Source organism: Rhopilema esculentum, chromosome 8 (assembly GCF_057945365.1).
Source record: "Rhopilema esculentum isolate cy_ngs chromosome 8, ASM5794536v1, whole genome shotgun sequence".
Taxonomy (NCBI): domain Eukaryota; kingdom Metazoa; phylum Cnidaria; class Scyphozoa; order Rhizostomeae; family Rhizostomatidae; genus Rhopilema; species Rhopilema esculentum.
Genome location: NC_142822.1, coordinates 88,784 through 107,770, shown reverse-complemented (window position 1 = coordinate 107,770; position 18,987 = coordinate 88,784). Strand labels below are relative to the sequence as shown.

Here is an 18,987-nt window from a genome sequence, read left to right as displayed (position 1 = left end):
GTTCTGGCCAGGTTCGTAAAGTTATGAACCAAGACTCAAGACTAAACTACAGAGGTTTGATCGAGGGTTTGATGGGGCCTGAGCCAATCTGCTTCTGCTGCCTTACTTTTGCCAATCTGTAGCATTTTCAATTTATTTGGCCCATTAAGAGGTATTTCATAATGTTTTGTTTGTTATATGGTCTGTTTTAGATTCTTTTTCTAGTATAGATCACTCTTAAGGATGTTGCATGCATTTAGTGTCAGTTTTCTTGTCAAGCAGTTCTAGGAAATCATATTCATTGTCCGTATTGGTTGGTTTGCTCGTTTGGTGAGATGAAATTAAAAAATCTCAAGATTTATCCGCATCGTTTCTGGAATATAAACGCTTTATCTCCAATAACCAAAAAGTAAAATTTTAAATTATCTTTATTTATAAATGAAATTAATAAAAAACCCATTATCTGCTAGCTACATGTTTGGATAAAATCGATAGTGACTAAAACTTTGCAGGCAGGAAAAAAATAATGGATAAGAAACCAGAAGAAGCTCTTAGACCAATTTATTCATAATAATACACATTATTGGCTTTATCTAAAGAAAATAAAACTGCCACCCGAAATAATTCGTTGGTAGAAAGACAAGAGGGAAACTGTTCAAAATAAGATTTATTACAGGGTAAAATGGTTATTCTGACGACAAACAATGATGTCACACAACTAAAGATTTACGAGGAAAACGGAAAAGTTTTTTTGGAAAAAAAAACCAAGTATCCCATTTCTTTATCGCCTTGCAATAATACCTTTGTCACTTTATTGAGGAAATATAATAATATTTACGGAAAATGTATACAGAAGCATTAAAGATACAAACTGGCTGCAAACACAATATCTCGCTTGAGTTTTGTAATACCAGTGGCAAACTTGTTTTCCAGTTCAGTATTGCCAATAGCTTTGGCAGCTTGACACATCTGACGTAGTAGCTCCTCCAAACGCCTCATACAGCGAATTATGCTGCCTGTGACAATGGAACAGAATACCAATAGAGTAAACTGGTGTAAATTGAAGTTAACCAAATGTTGAGTTGCATTGAAACCAGTGATCGAATAATCTCAAATACTAGTTTTCCTATTGTAAAAGAGCTCAAAGTGAACAGAAGATAAAATCAACATTGTTGACAAAAACATTGCATCTCATATGCGGACTCCTTTTCATATCCCCCGTCAAGGGTGGTTATTATAGAAAAAATATTTTAAAGATAGGTTTAGTGACCTGTGAAGATGCAAAATTGCACTAACTCGTATTCAACAATAAAACGTAGCCCCCATCCTCCTCGACCAACAAATTTATGTCTAAGGCATCATTCCTGCAGATGCATTATTTTGCCCCAAAACTAAGATTTGAACCACTTTTCCGGTGTATCAATTTAATGAAACCTACCTTCGAACACATCTGTCATTTTGCATATTTCCCCAAATGAAGCACCTTTGCACCAAGAATAAACGACATCCATCAGACTTGGCTTAAATTTGTCCACATATCGGTCAGCGTCAATGTCCATTTTCGCCTCTTCAGAAACTTTTGCGATCCGTCGAGCAGATTCCTAAGCACAACAAAATAGATCGGTCGAAGCTAAATGTTTCAACATCTAAATCTGATTATCATAGATCCAAAAAATGATTAGATATTTGAGAATTGTTGGGGAAGTATGTACTTTAGAAAATTGTCATGACGTTGTCGCAGGCAAGGAGAATGATTTATGCAAAGAAAAGCTCGGCTCGAATACATTGATTATACCTGCATTTGCCTCAGTGGCCCTGCCAGCTCTTCTTGGACTTGTGTGGGGTCATCGGCCTGCCAGAAATGAGAATAGCATTACTCGATAAACGTCTTCATCTGCCTTTTTCAAAGGACGATTCTGAAGTAATTTACGGAAGATTACAAAAGCAAACAGGCTCATCTACTTGAAAACAGCCTTTCTTAATTGGAACTTTAGGGTACATATGATATGGGGCAAACCTTTTCTTGAAATACAAAGCAGCTCAACAGTGCAACGCACTGCTCTGAAGACAGATCGTTAAAAACACCGTTGAAAATCATCTCAGTCAGAAGCAATTCGTCTGCGCTAAAAAAAGAAGTCGAAAGTGGATGAGTGGATATGACATTTCAAATGTATTTTTTGAGATCCATACGCTTAATCTATTGTTTACGTTCTAAGTTAGAAAATGCAGCAAGGATACGCTACTCAAACACTAGCCTGTGCTCGGGTTTATAGCTTCAACGCTTTCACGGAGTTGAAGTTCGTAGGCCCTAAGATCAACTTGCAACTCTCAACAGGGTGGAAGATCGTATTAGGCGAACAACTGACCTACGCAAAAACGGTATCACATCTACCAAAATGGTGCGACTTAAGCCCAATGCCTTCATTGTCAAAGAATGAATTGCATGTGCAGCTAACATTCAAGAAGAACGATCCTAAGAGCCGATAAAAGAGCATCTAGTTCATTGATGCAGTTGCGCAGCGTATTCATGCCTCCCTGAGCAAGATCATTAAAGAAAAGCTACATAGCAGCAGGTCAGACTTGTTTCTGCTATTTGAATTAATAGTCCAAATCTAATCCTTCAATTCGATAAAGTCCTAAATGTTTTGGTCTCGTCCAACTCAAATGATGAACAAGAAATGTTAAACCTTATCAAATTAAATCTGCATCCACCTTGAATGGTTGCAGTGCAATTTTGATTGGCAAGCGATAAGCAATGCAGCTTTAGCAAGAGATATTTCATTATCTACGACGAAGAGTGTCAGCAAAGTACACGATGAAGACATAGCCTTACCTGCTTATTTCACACGCCACACGACCCTTCAGCTCGATGACGTCAGAAGCGTTGACGTAACCAAGCCTGGCAAGGACCAAAATAGTCATCAACAAAGTCTTTGAAAAAGAGCGCGGCAAACGTTGCAACAAGAATGAGTGGGGAAAGTACTGAAAGACTATATCTTTGTGAAAAAATTCCCTGCATAGGATAAAATCTGGTCTTCATTGTCAGCATCACATCTGCCTAACTTCAAGATTATTTGCGCAAGATCATAAAAATTACACAGCCATGTCATTCTTAATGCGAATTATATAGTAAAAATCACATGGAAATTATTATTTGGATCATAACACGTCTTAAAAAGAGAAAATAACGAAAGTTAGCAGCTACCTTCTGAGGACTCTCTTGCGGCACTTAAGCTCGTCGAGTTGAATGACAGTTTTTGCTTTCTTCAGATTTTGCTTAACGGCTTTCATTTCGTGATCAATATTAGCTTTCTTCGCACATAAGTTGTATAGTCTCTCCAAGTCTGGATCTTTGTGTAATGGATGATTGTATAAGCGGTGCTCCAATACTTCGATTTTGTTCACAATCTTTTTCAGTTGTTCGTCCTTTATGTTCATGTCTTCAATTGGATCCAGTACAGGCAAGCCATCAGGGAATCGCTTTTTAACTTCCTTTAATGTTAAGAATATTCATCAATAAACGATTTAAAGGAAATGCTTCTGTTAATCAGATTATTTCAAATAAAGAGTGGGCTTGGGTTGAAGAAACTTGTACCACGAACATAAAAACAAACTACTGGTACAATGAATCAATCTTTTTTGGCCGCAACTAAAAGGGGTAAAATCTGCGGTAAAAAGCATTCGTCATCTACAAGATTTAACACCGATAGTAAGGCTGCACTCACACTGCACAATTTTTGCAAGTTCATTCAGTCGCTATGAGACTTTTGACAAAGGCACTAGTTAATGCGAATTTGCCTGCTAGTTAGCTGCCAGTTTAGTTCAAGGCAGTCTGTCCCCTATTGTCCTTAACATTTATTTCACAGGAGTGAAATTCACAAACTGTTCAGGTTGATCTATAATCAAACGAATTAAACTAATCAGAAAAAACCTTGTTTCCAGATCTTTTAAATCCAATGGTTGTGTTCCCGTTGAAGAGTGACTACAAACATTTTTTTATTTAATTCCATGTTTGGTTTGTGCGAAAGATATGTAAACTGCGAAAGGAACGGCTTTCATGTGATCATTCAATTCCAGTAATTAAACCTTCTTGCAATTTCCGATAGCTTTTTGCTCGCAGTTTCAAATGTCGGCCACTACCGTAGCTAGGCCAGCCGAACTGAGCAGCGTAATCCGCTAAGGCGGGAAGACCAATTTTTCATATTAGCCAATTATTGAGGGGACAGACTGTCTTTAGAAGCTCGTGCAGGCAAAGGGTCACTCACTGCAATCTATAAAAAACCAGCTTTTAGATGCTATTTGACAATATGGGGGGATAGATCTGCCGAATAATCCTTTTTTAGACCTCATTTCATCACCAGGTTTCTGCTTACTCTAAGTTCTCGTATTTCAAATTCGGCGGGCTTCTGTAAACATGAATGCATTTTAAACAAAAATTGCAAACAAGCATAAACTAGCACTTCAACAAGCGCACAGTGTGAATGCAGCCTAAATCACAAACATACACGTTTTCTCCGAACTGCCTCTTCCAAGGCTTCAAATCCTGTGGCGACTTAACATTTAAAACGGTTCCCGAAATTAGCCAATTAGGAAAACCTATAACCTACTAACCAGTGGATGCACTAGAAATGTCACTATCTTGCTTTATTGCCTCGTCCTAGCATAACTGTCTCCAGCGTTACTCCCTATCACCAAATTGGTCCCCTACCTAAACAAATTCTCTAAACCAGGTTCCCGTCGTACCTGCACGGAGCTCTGTGTGATTTCCCATTAAATAGAGGTCCATCTTACCTGAACTGACTTCTTCACTGTCTCTCTTGCATCCAGGGGTCGCAGGTCTTTTGGAAGGTATAAACGTATACTGCTTATGGATTGCAATAAGTGTATAAGAACTGGAACCACCTGAAGTAAGTAAAACCAATGGCTCAGCAGGACAGACGATTTGCAAAAGCAACTCATTTAATAAGGGAGGAGGGCAGCTTTTTACTTCATTGGCTATTGCCAGCTTTGCTTTCAGCAGTTTAGTTTATATACGTCAATTCAAGTATTCTGCAGGTCCATAAAGAAGCACACTAGGCTAAGTGACCTTTTTAAACGCTATGCAACAAAAATATCAACTAATGAGCTATTCTGCGATGCAGATTTATGCGATAAACTGATTGTATGCGATAAACTGATTGTATGCGATAAACTGATTGTATGCGATAAACTGATTGTATGCGATAAACTGATTGTATGCGATAAACTGATTGTATGCGATAAACTGATTGTATGCGATAAACTGATTGTATGCGATACACTGATTGTATAGGATAAACTGATTGAAAGACCGAAAGATATTTAAAAAGTTTGGCACATTAAGCAAGCATACCACCATTTCCCCCTTTTCGCCTGGTTGACATGGTACAGGAACTTCGCCAGTTGCCATTTTCTTTGTGGTTTTAGAGCAGTTCAACAAAACTTCGACAATGTATATTGTTTCACTTGCTAGACTAGCACTGGCTCCCTAGAAATAAACTCTATTGGCAGCTTTAAATATTTCAAAGCAAATCTCCACCAGGGATATAGTTAAGCCTAGATAAAATCGTCCTACAAAGAAAAACGCATGGTAAAGAGGGTAATTTGACAAAATATATCCATAGATTATATATCCACCAATTTGCTTCACATTTAAAGATTTGCTGAGAATTAAACTCAACAAAATACCTTTATTGCAAAAAATGAGAAGTAATCTTTGCAACTGCGAAGATTTCGACTACATTGCTTCTTGAACAAGATTTAAGCACTGTCAACGATCTAGAGATCATATTAAAAAATTCAAAAAACTATGCCTTAACAAAAACTTAATACCGGATTATGTGACAGTGACAGTGATAATGCCAGGGCACATGATAATAAATGAAATGAATGTGACAACGCAAATCTGCAAAAAACATGATAAAATAAGAGGCTCAAGTTGAAAAGAAGCATTTTTCAGCTCTTTAAAGCGCAGTTTTGGGCGTAAGCATTCCACTTGTAATCATTGGTAGGAGGTAATAGAGATACAATCACCCTCTTAAAGCAGGTAGAGTATAAATTTCTTCCATCAGCCCGGAAAATCCAGCCGGTCTACGACATATAAAGATATCAGGTACCTTTTGGTTGTTCTTTTTTTGAAAATTTACCACGCATCCCCAGCCAAAATCCTGATCACGGTCGCTCACCTGCAATGAAATTTTAGCTAAGTGATTGCATAGAAGTAAAACATCCATTAAACCTGTTTCAATCAAAACGTTCCAGTTTTGGAATGCTTCGGCTTTGCCTTTTTATGTAACAAAGGGAGCGGTTCCAATCGGGATTCCTAGCTGTAAAGAAATTGACCTGAAGGCGGTTGTGATCCCTTTGGAATCTTAATTAATTCTTAGCACCTACGACAATTTATTGAAAAACTTCCATTATTAATTTTGTATCATTTAATAGCAATTGAAGTACAGCGAATTTAATTCAAGGTGCATCAATGTATTTAACTTTCAATTTATTTATTCAATGTATTTTTGAATTAAACGGGCCCCCATAATATCCCTTGCTTTTCTGTCGTTTTCTCGTGTAGGAATGCAAGTTTGTATCTCTAGCTCAGTCTCAGTTCTATATTTGATTGAAGCGAATAAAGGATATGCTGAGCAGTACCAGGGAAACACGGACAAAAGGTGAAAATATTTCATTCTTTAAAGGAAAAAAAGAGAAAAATTTGGGAGCACACGACCCAGCCAAGGCAGCGCACCTGAACAAGTCTCCCTGGCTGCAAATAGGGAAGGCAATACTTTGGCTGATGGATGAACTTCATCAATTCTTTCGAAAGCTTATCTAGCTGCTGTCTTATTTTGTAGTAAGACATGGCTGTATCTTCCTTAGGTATAACGATTTCGTCTCTCTTCCTATCTTTTTCTTTAAGCTCTGCAAATCAAAGCAACAATTTGCATCAAAACAGGTACAGTTAAAATAAGTATCGAAATCAATAGGTGAATACGAAAAAATGTAGAACCTCTGTACATTAAAGCGGATCGTTCGAGAGGCATTGAATGACGTAAACAAGAAATTCATGGGTTGAGATACGTGGATTACCTTCTAAAAGCTTTGGGATGCCAGCATAATTTTGAAACTGATAAAACGACTTTGAGAGCATATATTCTGGATTAATCTCTTCCAATCGAAGAAGGTTCAACACCATGTTATAGGTTAGACGAAAGGCACTGTTGAGAGGATCTGCGGCTCCCTGTGATGAAAGTAAATTAAATAACGAGGACAGTAAAACAAAGAATGGTCAAGGGCAGAGAACAGCATACATGAAACTTTCTATCAAATAAATTTTTTTACGAGTACATTTAAATCTTTTGTATAGCCATTTTGGGATCAAAAGAATAACGGAAGCGCCGTTAGGATAAACACAAATCGCATAGGAATTGCTTGCAGACAAACCTTTAGAAGCCCCTTTCCGACATCTGGCCCCATCTTCTCATCAACAATCAAGATGACAATGCCTCTGTCGTCAAGCCCACGCCTTCCAGCTCTGCCACTCATCTGGATATATTCGCCACTTGAGATCTGAAAAGTTTGACAAAAATTTGATTCTTACAAATATTTTCGTATCACTAAAACCCTACTCTGTTTCGCAATTCACAAAGAATTCAATCAGCCCTAAATATCAAGAGGTTGTAGAACTCTTCCTTTGTTATTTGATGCAATATTGCAACAAATGTACCTATCTCCTTATTAAGTTCCTCTCAAATGAGCGTTCAAGCTATTCTATTACTTCTAGTCATACCCGCGAGAGAACCCGCGAGAGAACCCGCGAGCAGTTGCATATCTTCTCCACGGCGACAGTACAAAGTTACCTTGTTATCAGGTACAGAAAAGGTAACTCCCCCAAGAACTGCTTCAATTTTCGACATCGTGTATGTTAGGCCTAGGCCTTGTCGTATTGCTGCTTGCTGTTAGATTTTCGTCAAAATGAATTTCTGCACTATTGGTTCCCGGGAACCGTGAAAGAGCATTAAATAAACTAGGTATGTGCTGTTCGGTATATTCCGTAAAACTAAAGAAGTGCTAACGATCTGTCGTATTGTCGATGTTTTATTTGATACTATGAGCAAAGATCGAGCAATAACAACAGAACTTTATATACATATGTTCACGGGTATAACAACCAGAAACAGAATGCATTTCGCGCTCACTTGTGTATGAAGGAATAAGGGGAATGGTTTATTGGAAGGGAGCACTTGTAGATATATTTATTATGCACTAACCCATCTAAAGTCGATGCCATCGAATTTTCGAGCATTTGTGAAGACAACGGTCCTTGCTGGCATGTTAAGTCCCAGGGCAAACGTCTCAGTTGCAAAGAGCGCCTGCAAAAATAGTTGAAAACAGTCAAGAAAATGCCATTATAGAAACGCCTCGGCGCATATCTCGGGATAAACAGAAATAGGCTGTTACGATGTTCCATAATATTCTTTATGGGTTATGTGGAATTTCTCATTGTGCTTCCGTCAAATTTAATGAAAAGAAACAAAAGGATTTTATATATAGCATATAGTAAACATGTAACTAAGATAAACTCTACCTTGATTAAGCCTTCGGAGAATAAGATCTCTATCACTTCTTTGAGAATTGGAAGGAGTCCGCCATGATGGATGCCTATTCCCCGCTTCAATAGCGGAAGGATATTTTCCACCTAAGAAATTTTCACGGAATAATGAAATCTGAAAAAAGTTCTGCATAAATTGCTTTCAAAATTCATAACAGCGGATGAAAAAGTTTTTTAATACCACTTAAAAGTCCAATCACCAACTAAGGTTGAAAGTGGTGCAAAACAGTAGCAAAGGTCTACAAACGTGCATGGTTTATGAGTCTATCAGCCTTACATCAGGTTGCCTATCAAAATTTTAACAAAACATTTGAAATGCAGTTTGAAAAACTTGAGATAAACTGCAAAAATTTTAAATCTCTTGGATTAGGAAGACAGGCGAGCATCACACTTTAAATTACTCCGTTACTCTTACTATTATTATTACCATTATTATTATTTTTAAATCATTCAAAAATCTTATATCTTAATGATATATCATTTCTTTGGTACTGTAATCAGAATAGGGTATTAAGTATGTATTTCACTATTGTTATAGCAATAAGAATATAATATACTTAATTTGTAGAGTTTTATGCACGTTCCATTAAAAGGAGTCCCTCCGTTCAAAAAGGGAGACCGTGAAATGGGAATAAATTGAAATGAAAATAAAAAAAGAATTTGGAATAGAAAATGTCAAGGTTTCTTTGCAAAATTCTGAAAGTTAAAAAAACGTTAAAGAAATAAGTATGACAACTTCCTAATGAATTAATTCCAAACATCACAGAAAAAAATAAATTAAACATGGATACAAGAAAGAACTCACAACACGCGAGTAATAAAAAGTAAACAACAAAGAAAACTTGGGAACCTGCATACCTGAGGCAAGCATTTGTCTTCATTTGAAAGGCAATCAATGGCATTGGCAAAAACTTCCTGGACGAGCTTCTTCTCTTCATCTTATATGAAAAAAATTGATAGTTTATGGGGGACACCAATCTAAGTTAAAAATGAGATTAAGAGAAAAAATTATTGAAATTGAAGTTAAGTCACCTGTATTGAAATCGAGTTTTGACATCTGAAGTGCATTGGCCTCGCATTCTTTTTTCGAAAATCCAAAGACAATGACGGGGGCGAAATTCCGTTCCATTATCAGTTTAACAATCTTATGAACATCAGTCGGACCTGTTCGGTGAAAAAGAAATATAAAGAAAAGAATTAATGAGAAGAAACAGCATAAGCTGGAAGAAGTTTGGTAAAAAGCGAAAGGGAAATGTTTGGTCTTGTTTCAACAAAGGCAAAAAAGCGAGTCTCAGGAAAAAGACGCGCAGCTTATTAACTCCTGCCCTGGTCCCTGTGCTTTGTGGAACAATCTTGTTAGTTATACAGGTGAAAAAGGGGGGCAAATCTTCTATTTTTCCTTAAGTCCGTTGCTTGCCGAAAAGCTCAGAAAATCGAGTAATCTGCAGGCTTCAACAGTGATAGAAAAGATAGATAAAAAAGGAAATGCCATGCAGAAATGTGTAAAAGAAAGATGACCTTTAAAACTCCTTCTTCCTGCCTTTTGCCACTTATTATCACTCGACGACGAAGAGTCTTGCAACACTCTCATAGCCTTACCAAAATTGTCTTCTCGAAATTGTTTCTATAAAAAGACAAAAACAAGTGGAACTTTGAAGTAAAAGTTTATAAGCTGAATGCTCAAAAAAATGAATGAAAATATTGAAGTAATAAGATTCACTATATTTAAAGTATAATAAATTTTGCAATCTTTGTCTATGTAATATTGCAGTGCAGTGAAACAGTATTTGCGCAGCAGCATATTTTAGTTCAGAACTTGAAAAACAAAAATAACGAGCAGGCTTCCAGATCCATTCCACTTCTACAAACTTAAGCATTGGTAAAAAAATATGCAAGTTCAAAATTATACTTTATAAGTCGAAAAGCTGCAATGAATAGGAAAGGGCATGAAAAAGTTGTTGGTCAGTCACCTTCTCGTCTTGAACCAAATACAATCCATCTCCTCCGGAAGGGTAGAGATAGTGCTGCAGGGGGGTTGGTCTGAAGTCTGTATACACAACATGACAAGTCTGAAACAAACACATTTGATTATTAGAGTAAGAGATTTTACCAGATATAATCATCAAATAAAGGCAGCAAGGATCACAGCCTTAAATGTCAGCCAAAAAACATTTATCTAAACATTTTAATCTATGATCTTACTTGCAAATCTCTGGTGCTGATTTTCAGTTTACATTCAAAAGATATCGGTAAATTGGTCCATTTAAGGGCTGTTAAATACTTCTCAATAATGTATTTAATTATGGAATAGCATTAAGTTTTGCACCTGTTTATGGAGATAGGCAACCCATTCCGCAAACTGCCGTGCATTTGGAATTGTAGCGGACAGGAAAACGTAGTGAACATTGTCCGGCAGCAAGATAATTGTTTCTTCCCAAACAACTCCTCTCTCTAGAATTGCAAACAAATGCAGCTGATGTATATTGACCACGCGAAACAATCTATGCAATTCAATTTCAACAGGAGGCATACATATCAATTTCAACAGGAAGCATATGAGAGCAAATCATAACCATTTGCATCAAAAAGGGTTTAGGAACACTCAAGTCGTTTTACAATCAAAAATGAAACTTTTACAGTCACATTTACAGTTATCAAACAAAGAATATGTAAAAGGTTTAAATACTCGCTAAACAATTTGTTTGAAGACAAACAAAATAGGTGTTGTTTCCGAACGAACCTTTATCTCTCATGTAATGAATTTCGTCAAAAACCACCCAAGCAACTTCACGCATCAACTAAAAAAGAGCAACATAAATGATACAACAGATGATCAATGGAAACACAGCACATGACCAGAAGTACGGAAATCTTTGAAGTAAGGACCAGTTTAGACTTATTCCTTTTCAAAAACTGAAAATGGACTACTGACCCTCACATCTAAAATGTTAAAGGTAAAATACCAGTTCACATTAAAATGGTACTCCGAGTGTTGAAGTCACCAAATATGCAACTACCTACGTAAACAATGTGCTACCGTTATCTCCAAATAAATGACTTTTATTGGCTTATTATTACAGAAAAACTTAACAAAGGGTTTTAAGATAATAAAACACACAGCAATACCCTCATACATCTGCAGAATTATACGCTTCTCACTTTTCTTTAAATAATGAATTCTATAAATTGCACGGTTACTGAAAGCATAATAGGCAAGGAAATCTGGAACTGTAAACTGACCTCTGATCCTCTGTATAACATACTTCTCAAAATCTAACAACAAAAATTGTATAAATCAATTATATGCGTCTAGATATTTGATAAGCATCTAGAAAAAGGCATCCAATAGCAGAATAAGCGAAAATTGTTAAAAAACGATAGGTTTATGGCATTTTCACAAAGGAAATGCATCGTACAATTGAAATTGATGTCCCCCCGTTTGGGAAAGTCTAGAATATAAATTAGAAGAGGCTCGAGAAAGAATCGTTCTACTGAAGTCTCCAAATGTTCAGTAGCTTTGTCTAAAGTAATGAATTTGATGCACTATATATCGAGAACCTCTGATCAAACATACAGCAAATTCAATCGGATCCTTTAGATAATGATATAAGAGATATGCATTTCGATTAAAGTCTGATCTTATTCCTTAAATTTTGATAAAGATGTGATCAATTCGAAATTTCGCCTTTCGAAACTACTTCAATAGAGTAAAACACAGGCAGTGTACTCGTGCCAATGCAAAAAATATTGTGTTGCCCAAAGTACAATCAGAAGCAGGCAAGAAGGCCTTTTACTTTCAAGGAGCAAAGATTTTTAATAAACTAACAGACGAAATGAAGTGTGAAACATCAATTCTAAGATTTAAGACTTTTTGTAAAAATTTTAACTTCGACTTTTAAGATTTCATTTTCATCATGTATTTAATTTTTATTTCGGTAATCCATGTATAATTTAGACAGGTCCTTTATTGATAACAGCACGTTGTTGCTGACCAAAGTTAACCTGTATAAATATGATATTATTATTATTATTATTATTATTATTATTATCACTTTGACAAACAACCGGATTTCTCAGGAAACGTTTCTTACAAATGAAAAATACTAGACTCCATTGATAGAACTGAAACCCCACAAGCCTAATTATAAATGCTTAATGGGGAAAAAGTGATATTTATAGAATCATCTGATGAGTGAGAACTGGATACAAATACAGTTCGTATCTAACTTCAGAGCATCAAGAAGGCCTGACCAATATTAAAAATACTTGCTAAGGTTGATGATAGAAAATCAAAAAGAAAAAGTATTCTATTCAGTCTTAGAAGGTTTAAATGAATTAGATAAGATTGGCAACAAGGTCGAGAAGAGCAATGTTTTGCTCAAACCTTACCTCAGTGGTCATGATCAAGGCACTTGCACTTGGATTGATTGTAACATCCCCGGTCATGAGACCAACATCCTGAAATTCATCATAAAGCTCTCTGTATTTCTGATTGCTCAGTGCCTGAAAAGAAAGAGAGAAGCATGTGAATCGCTTAACACATTTCCAACAGGGAAAACTATGGTTTAGAATCGCTGTATGGGATATTGAGCCTGTGACTCCTTTTATAACTAATGTGTCAAGACACGCTTAAAAGGCAGCATAAGCGTGGACGAGATAGACAAAATAACTGTACAGTAAATCTGAAGTGTCTTATTGATCTCAGTAGTTCGAATGCACCTCCAAATATATTCCCGTTACTAAAATTGTCTTTTCAACTATTGTCTGCTCATTTTATTAGGGTGAAGTATTGGTCATAATTCGAATTGCAGACAAAGCTTTTTTGTGAAAATATAAAGACAAGATTTGACAATGTTCAAAAACTCTTTTGAGGCAAAAGACGTCCTGCCATAGATGGCCTAAACAAAAATTCATTTAAGGTTTATATGAAACAGTTGCATTATAAAAGTCTTTTTTACTTTTTTGTGTGTTGAATTCAAGAGGCAAAACATTATCAAGGTCTCAACATTTTGCATGCAAAGAAAATGATATAAGTGGTTGTTGGCAAAACATAAAGCTTGCTCTTATAAAAAACTATCCTGGAAACAAGTGAATAGAAACAGACAAAACAATATAGTTCTTACTTTGATTGGAGTTGTGTAAATAACTCTCTGTTTTCGTTGAAGAGACATTGCAATACAATACCTTAAATTCAATTTGACAACTATTAGCCTAGCAAGAATGCAAAAATGGGCATAATTAAGTACACAATAAATGTAAAAATAACTATTATCGAATCTTCTCATTATTGAGCATAAGTAGCTTATGGTAATAAAACACAAACAAATTTAAGGGTAAGGTGCCAAGAAACAGGACAGAATCTTTGGTTAACATCATTCACGTCAACACTTTCTTTAATAAACAAATTTTCTTAAAAGCAAATTTGAAAACTGAAAAGCAAACTGAGGTATCTTTGGCAATAAAGGCATATCATAAAATAACTGAATAAACGAAAATAATAAGAAGACGTTCAGAGACTCAACACCGAATGCAGAAATTATAATCACGGCATGACGGGGCAGTAGTACTGGGCTGTAGTTACCTTCAAAACTTAGCAAGAATATTCTGTTTGGGATAAAGCAGCAGATGAATAAAAAGAAAAAACTTCACTGAAAATAAATTAATTGCTTTCTGTTGGGTTATTGAAGGCTTTATCTTAGGTACCTTTTTAAGGGACCACTTTTTTAAGTTAATACTTTTCTAAAGTACCAATCAAAGAACATTGACATATATAGAAATAGCCCTTTACAATAAACAAAAGCAAAACAAAATTACGGAGATATGATAACCCACACTAAATAATGAAGCTACTTCATCTATAAAAAACATATTCAATTGCCATTCATAGGTGCTATCTACCACAGTTGGGTCCCTTTGAAGGAAATTTCTTTCGGTAAACAATCATACCTTGCTTTAAGACAATTCCGTTACACTTAGAAAAATATATTACAAATCTTTGAAAAACTTGGAGATGAATCGACTGCTTCTTGCCACTCACTTTCTAAAGCCTTACATGAACTATAACATAGTAAATATAAGTACAAACTGTTGTACATACTCAGCAACCACAGTTTTGCCAGCTGATGTGTGTGCAGAGACGAGGACCGATTGGTTATTTGCTAAGCATTTCACAGCCTCTTTTTGAAACGGGTCCAGAATAAAAGGGTATTCCTGCAACAAGATTGAAAAGGTTATCAATCTTTAAGAATGCTTTAAATTTTCTAAGTTTCCACTAGTTGTAAACAACAATCGTATGATCCAATAATGATATCAACCTTTGGATGGAGAAAAGATCACTTGCAGAGAATGTCCTAGCTTTGTCATTTGAATTCCAAAGATAGTATTTCAAATTTTCCAAACTTTGAAGCAGAGATTTTATAATCACATGTCTACCCTTCCTGCCAACAACAAACTGTTGTTGCTGTGGTGGCAGAACCTGGCAAGCTATTGATAAGATCATCCTCTCCCCAGAGCTAATCAAGAGGAAAGGCGATAAACATCCACTCTATGTCTACATGTTCACTCACAAACACATGTCTTGTTTGCAAGTAATACACCGTGAAAAAAGCAACTTTGCAGGAAAATAATCCATACTTGTTAAATAGGATGTGTTCAATTGAAAAGTCAAAACTGGAGTTAAATTTGTGTAGTTAATGACAATAATTTGCTTATAAATAATCCAACACATAGGAGTTTGAAGATTATGAATAGCATAATAGTCTTTAGGATTTAATAATAGGATTTATCAATAACTTTTTTAGATTGATATTTGATCATTTTGAAGCCTTGAAGCTTTGGCAATCTGCCAGCACTATGAAAACCCCTCAAAAAAGTTTATGAAAAAGAATATCAAACCTTGGCTGGTTTTTCATTGATAGCTTGAAGTGGTGAATAATCACATCCTTCTGGGATAACAACCTGGTCAACACAAAAACATATCGTTACACATATAATTTATTGGCTTAAAGAAAAAGGAAATTTGGAAATTCAATGGACATGTTATTTTAAACTTTTAACTTTAAATTTTTACCTCATGAGTACAGGCTTCCATTGTTTCAACATTTTGCACCTGAACCCTTGGAATATCTAACAACCTAAGAAATAGCAATTGAAATTATGAGTCAAAGGCTGAGAAAAATATCTACTATTATTTGTCAATGTGCTAGCGCTACTGAACCGATAGAGATTAATTTTCACTAACGAGACATTAACAGACTACAGGGCTTTCAATGGGGAATAAGAATGCAAACATGGCCCCGAGGCTACCTTTAAGAGCGAATATTAGTTGTGCGCCCAGTGATAAATATTTATCTTGAAGAGTATGATTACCAGCTGCTGATAGGTCAATCCACTTAAGAAACTCTTTTTAGAAACAGAAGTTTGACAATGAATCATTGTTTCCACTACTTCGTTTTTGTATGTCTCTGTTTTCCGATCATTCAGTTTCCGTTATATTTCAGCCATTTCCGTTGCTCCGGCCCACACCGTTTTTGCCAAAACGAAAAGGAAGGTTTTCCCATTACTTTTTTGTTCGTTTTCATATCCTTTGTTCCAGCTCATCGTGAAACTGTAGATGAACGAATTCGTTTTTTAAACGACTCCTGTCTTAAATGACTTCATTTTTGCTGTTCCCATTAAAATGATCCATTTTCAAATGACCTTTTCTTAATTTCTAATTTCAAATGTTTTCTGCTCTGTGTTAACAAATAAATTTGTTTCGCACACCCCATTCTTATCACACGTGTTTTTTACCATGCCTGTTGATTTCTGAACCTGAAAGTCCTGTCAGACCTAGAAACCAGTGGCAGACACTTGGGAAGGGCAAGGGGGGGCTACTGCCCCCCAATACTTCAGAGGACAGTGGTCTTTGGTTCTAAAACAATGGGAAATGTGACATCATCTTATTAAAACAATAGGCTTGCCCACCCAATATTTGATCAAGTGTCTGCCCCTGCTAGAAACTACTGGAAAACTAGTAACTAAGAATCTGTAGATATCACTTTCAGGTGGCTGGTAGAATGAAGAGCAAAAGGCATTTTAGCCAGAATCTCAGAACCTGCCTCAAAGGAATTATTTTGAGATATTTGTTGACTACATTTTATGGCCAGCTTCTAACTATGTGTGGATTTTTTTAGGGCTATCAATTTTAATCCTTGGAATATTCCTGTCAGGGTAGCTTGGATTTGGATAAAAGGCAGAGGAATGATGTCTTGGCTTTAGATGATACCCAGCAAGAGGTAATGCACACAATCATATTATTTGTACTACACTATTTATGTATGACAAATGACCCTTTTAATTTTTGAATTCATTTATGTTAGTTTGCAAAAGAGCAGATCTTGTAATCATGTGACAGCAATTAAAAACTGTAAAATCTAAAGGTTTTAAGTTACAAAATCAACTTCATACAAGATTTTACTGTAGCAAATGTGCAAATCAACAAGGAGTAAAACTGTCTGCAAATTGTAAATGAGATCTTGAGAAATGTGTTATTTACATAATATTTTAAAACTAACATAAAATTAAAAATCAAGCAGCAAGAGAAAATCTGAGCTGATTTATATTATGAATTATACACCAGCCATTTTAAAAGCACTGATTATGCAACATGTAAGATTAATTGGAATGACACAACTTTTAAAAACATATTACATATCAACTAAAAAAGATTTTATGCAACCCAATATAATATGAGAAAATGCATTTCAATTAGTTGGGTTGGAGGTGGCTCTCTCCATTAGTTTATCTATAAGAGAGCTCCTTTTTAGACAAATATCTTTAAGAACATATCTTGAATTGTCTTTGTATCAAAATATTTGTATATCATTCAATGTAACATTTTGTGGTTTGTATTGTCTTACATATCATTTGTTTAAAGGTTCTTTGGGGAAAGTTTTCATACTGCATTTGAATTCATATTTGCAATAGCAAACTTTGGTAAAACTTCTATATATAAAGAAAGCTTTACCTGCTAGAATGAGCAACTTATTGGAAATTGCAAACGAAATCTCATTAGATATTACAATCTAAAGCAGTTTTCTTATAGTAACTTAATCTATGTAAATCTTAAATTGTAAAAGGCCTTTCTTTTTCCTCTATAATTCCCTTATTACAGATAAAATGCGAATTTTTTCGTACACAATAACTTGTAAAAATATTCTTGCTGGGTTATCTTTCCTAAATTTTCATTATTACATTCGTTTTCCCTTTGAGTACATTTTAGTTATTAATTTTTTTGCCCGAATACACTTAAGTTCTTTTTTCAGCAACGGTAAATCCCAAAATTTGGACGAACGTGTCTTCATGAGATTGGCCCTCCTTCGTTATCAACTATTTTTAAGGGTTACCAAGCTGCAGTGTTGCGCCAGTCTGCAGAGTATGGCATGTGCACACCGGAGATATTTTTGTGCAAAACCTGTTGCACACCCGTATTTTTGGGTGTGGCAACTAAGATGGGTGTGGCTTGGTGTGGTCCCATAGAAAATGTCAGCTGATAAAAACAAGCACAGTTGTGTATGAACAATTTGAGATATCATGAATCCTACTTGACAAATATACAAATAAAAACTTGCGCTATCTTCAACAGTATACTTCACACACATCTTTACGGTGAAATGCAAATTCACAAATTTTAACCACAACAGGGAAAAATAGTCGGTGCACACCAGCACACCAGACATTTTTGGTGGTGCACACCGTCACACCAGGCTTTTTGCTCGTGCACACCGGAGATCTCGTCGAAAAGTGCCATACTCTGCAGACTGGGTGTTGCGTACTTCTTTCAGATACAAACATCGTTTCGAGTAACAAACATCTTTCAGATAGATCGAGATACAAACTCAAAAAGACCGATATACAACTTTTTTTTGGGGGGGGGGGGGCAGTCCTGATAGATAAGTGAAAAATAGCCATATTTTACAAAATAAAAGTATCTTACTTATAATACTTAAGTTTTTGTTGGAAAGTATCTCGGTCCTTGTTCCTACTTACGCAAGATCGTGGTCATCGGATTTTTGTTTTTTCGTTTGGACACTACTAGTGGGTGCAACCACTTCCTCGCCGTCATCATCCCTTTTTTGGTCTTCCAAAGTTCTTTTACGAGCAGTGCTGGTAGATAAGCCTATATTTGCTACTTCATCCTTAGCGCTCGTCTCTTGAGAATCTTGACCATCGAAGACAGAGAAGAGGTCTTCGCCAAACAAGTCATTCGCCATCTTGAAAGCATGTTCTTGATCCAGCCTCGCTGCTAAATGAGGCACCATCCTCGTTATCATTTGCCCGCGAAATTTGAAATTTGGTGTGGATATAGGTCAGATGTCCGTCAAAAGAGATGATCTCAAAACAGA

At 35.9% G+C, this 18,987-nt stretch overlaps 1 protein-coding gene across 1 annotated transcript; it reads right to left on the bottom strand.

Moving 5' to 3' along the window:
- Positions 1 to 510: 510 nt before the first annotated feature.
- LOC135694471 (exosome RNA helicase MTR4) lies at positions 511 to 18,918 on the bottom strand. The gene is made up of 27 exons (XM_065213232.2): positions 18,632 to 18,918; positions 15,672 to 15,735; positions 15,497 to 15,559; positions 14,700 to 14,812; positions 13,726 to 13,786; positions 12,992 to 13,105; positions 11,843 to 11,875; positions 11,343 to 11,400; positions 10,929 to 11,053; positions 10,573 to 10,671; positions 10,121 to 10,226; positions 9,635 to 9,766; positions 9,461 to 9,540; positions 8,579 to 8,689; positions 8,262 to 8,363; positions 7,435 to 7,560; positions 7,081 to 7,231; positions 6,740 to 6,912; positions 6,114 to 6,182; positions 5,351 to 5,485; positions 4,771 to 4,881; positions 3,185 to 3,471; positions 2,813 to 2,878; positions 1,997 to 2,102; positions 1,775 to 1,831; positions 1,418 to 1,580; positions 511 to 995 (listed from the first exon to the last, which is right to left on the bottom strand). The coding sequence occupies exons 1-27, from the start codon at positions 18,913 to 18,915 to the stop codon at positions 838 to 840; spliced, it is 3,147 nt and encodes a 1,048-aa protein (XP_065069304.2). The 5' UTR covers positions 18,916 to 18,918; the 3' UTR covers positions 511 to 837.
- Positions 18,919 to 18,987: the final 69 nt, after the last annotated feature.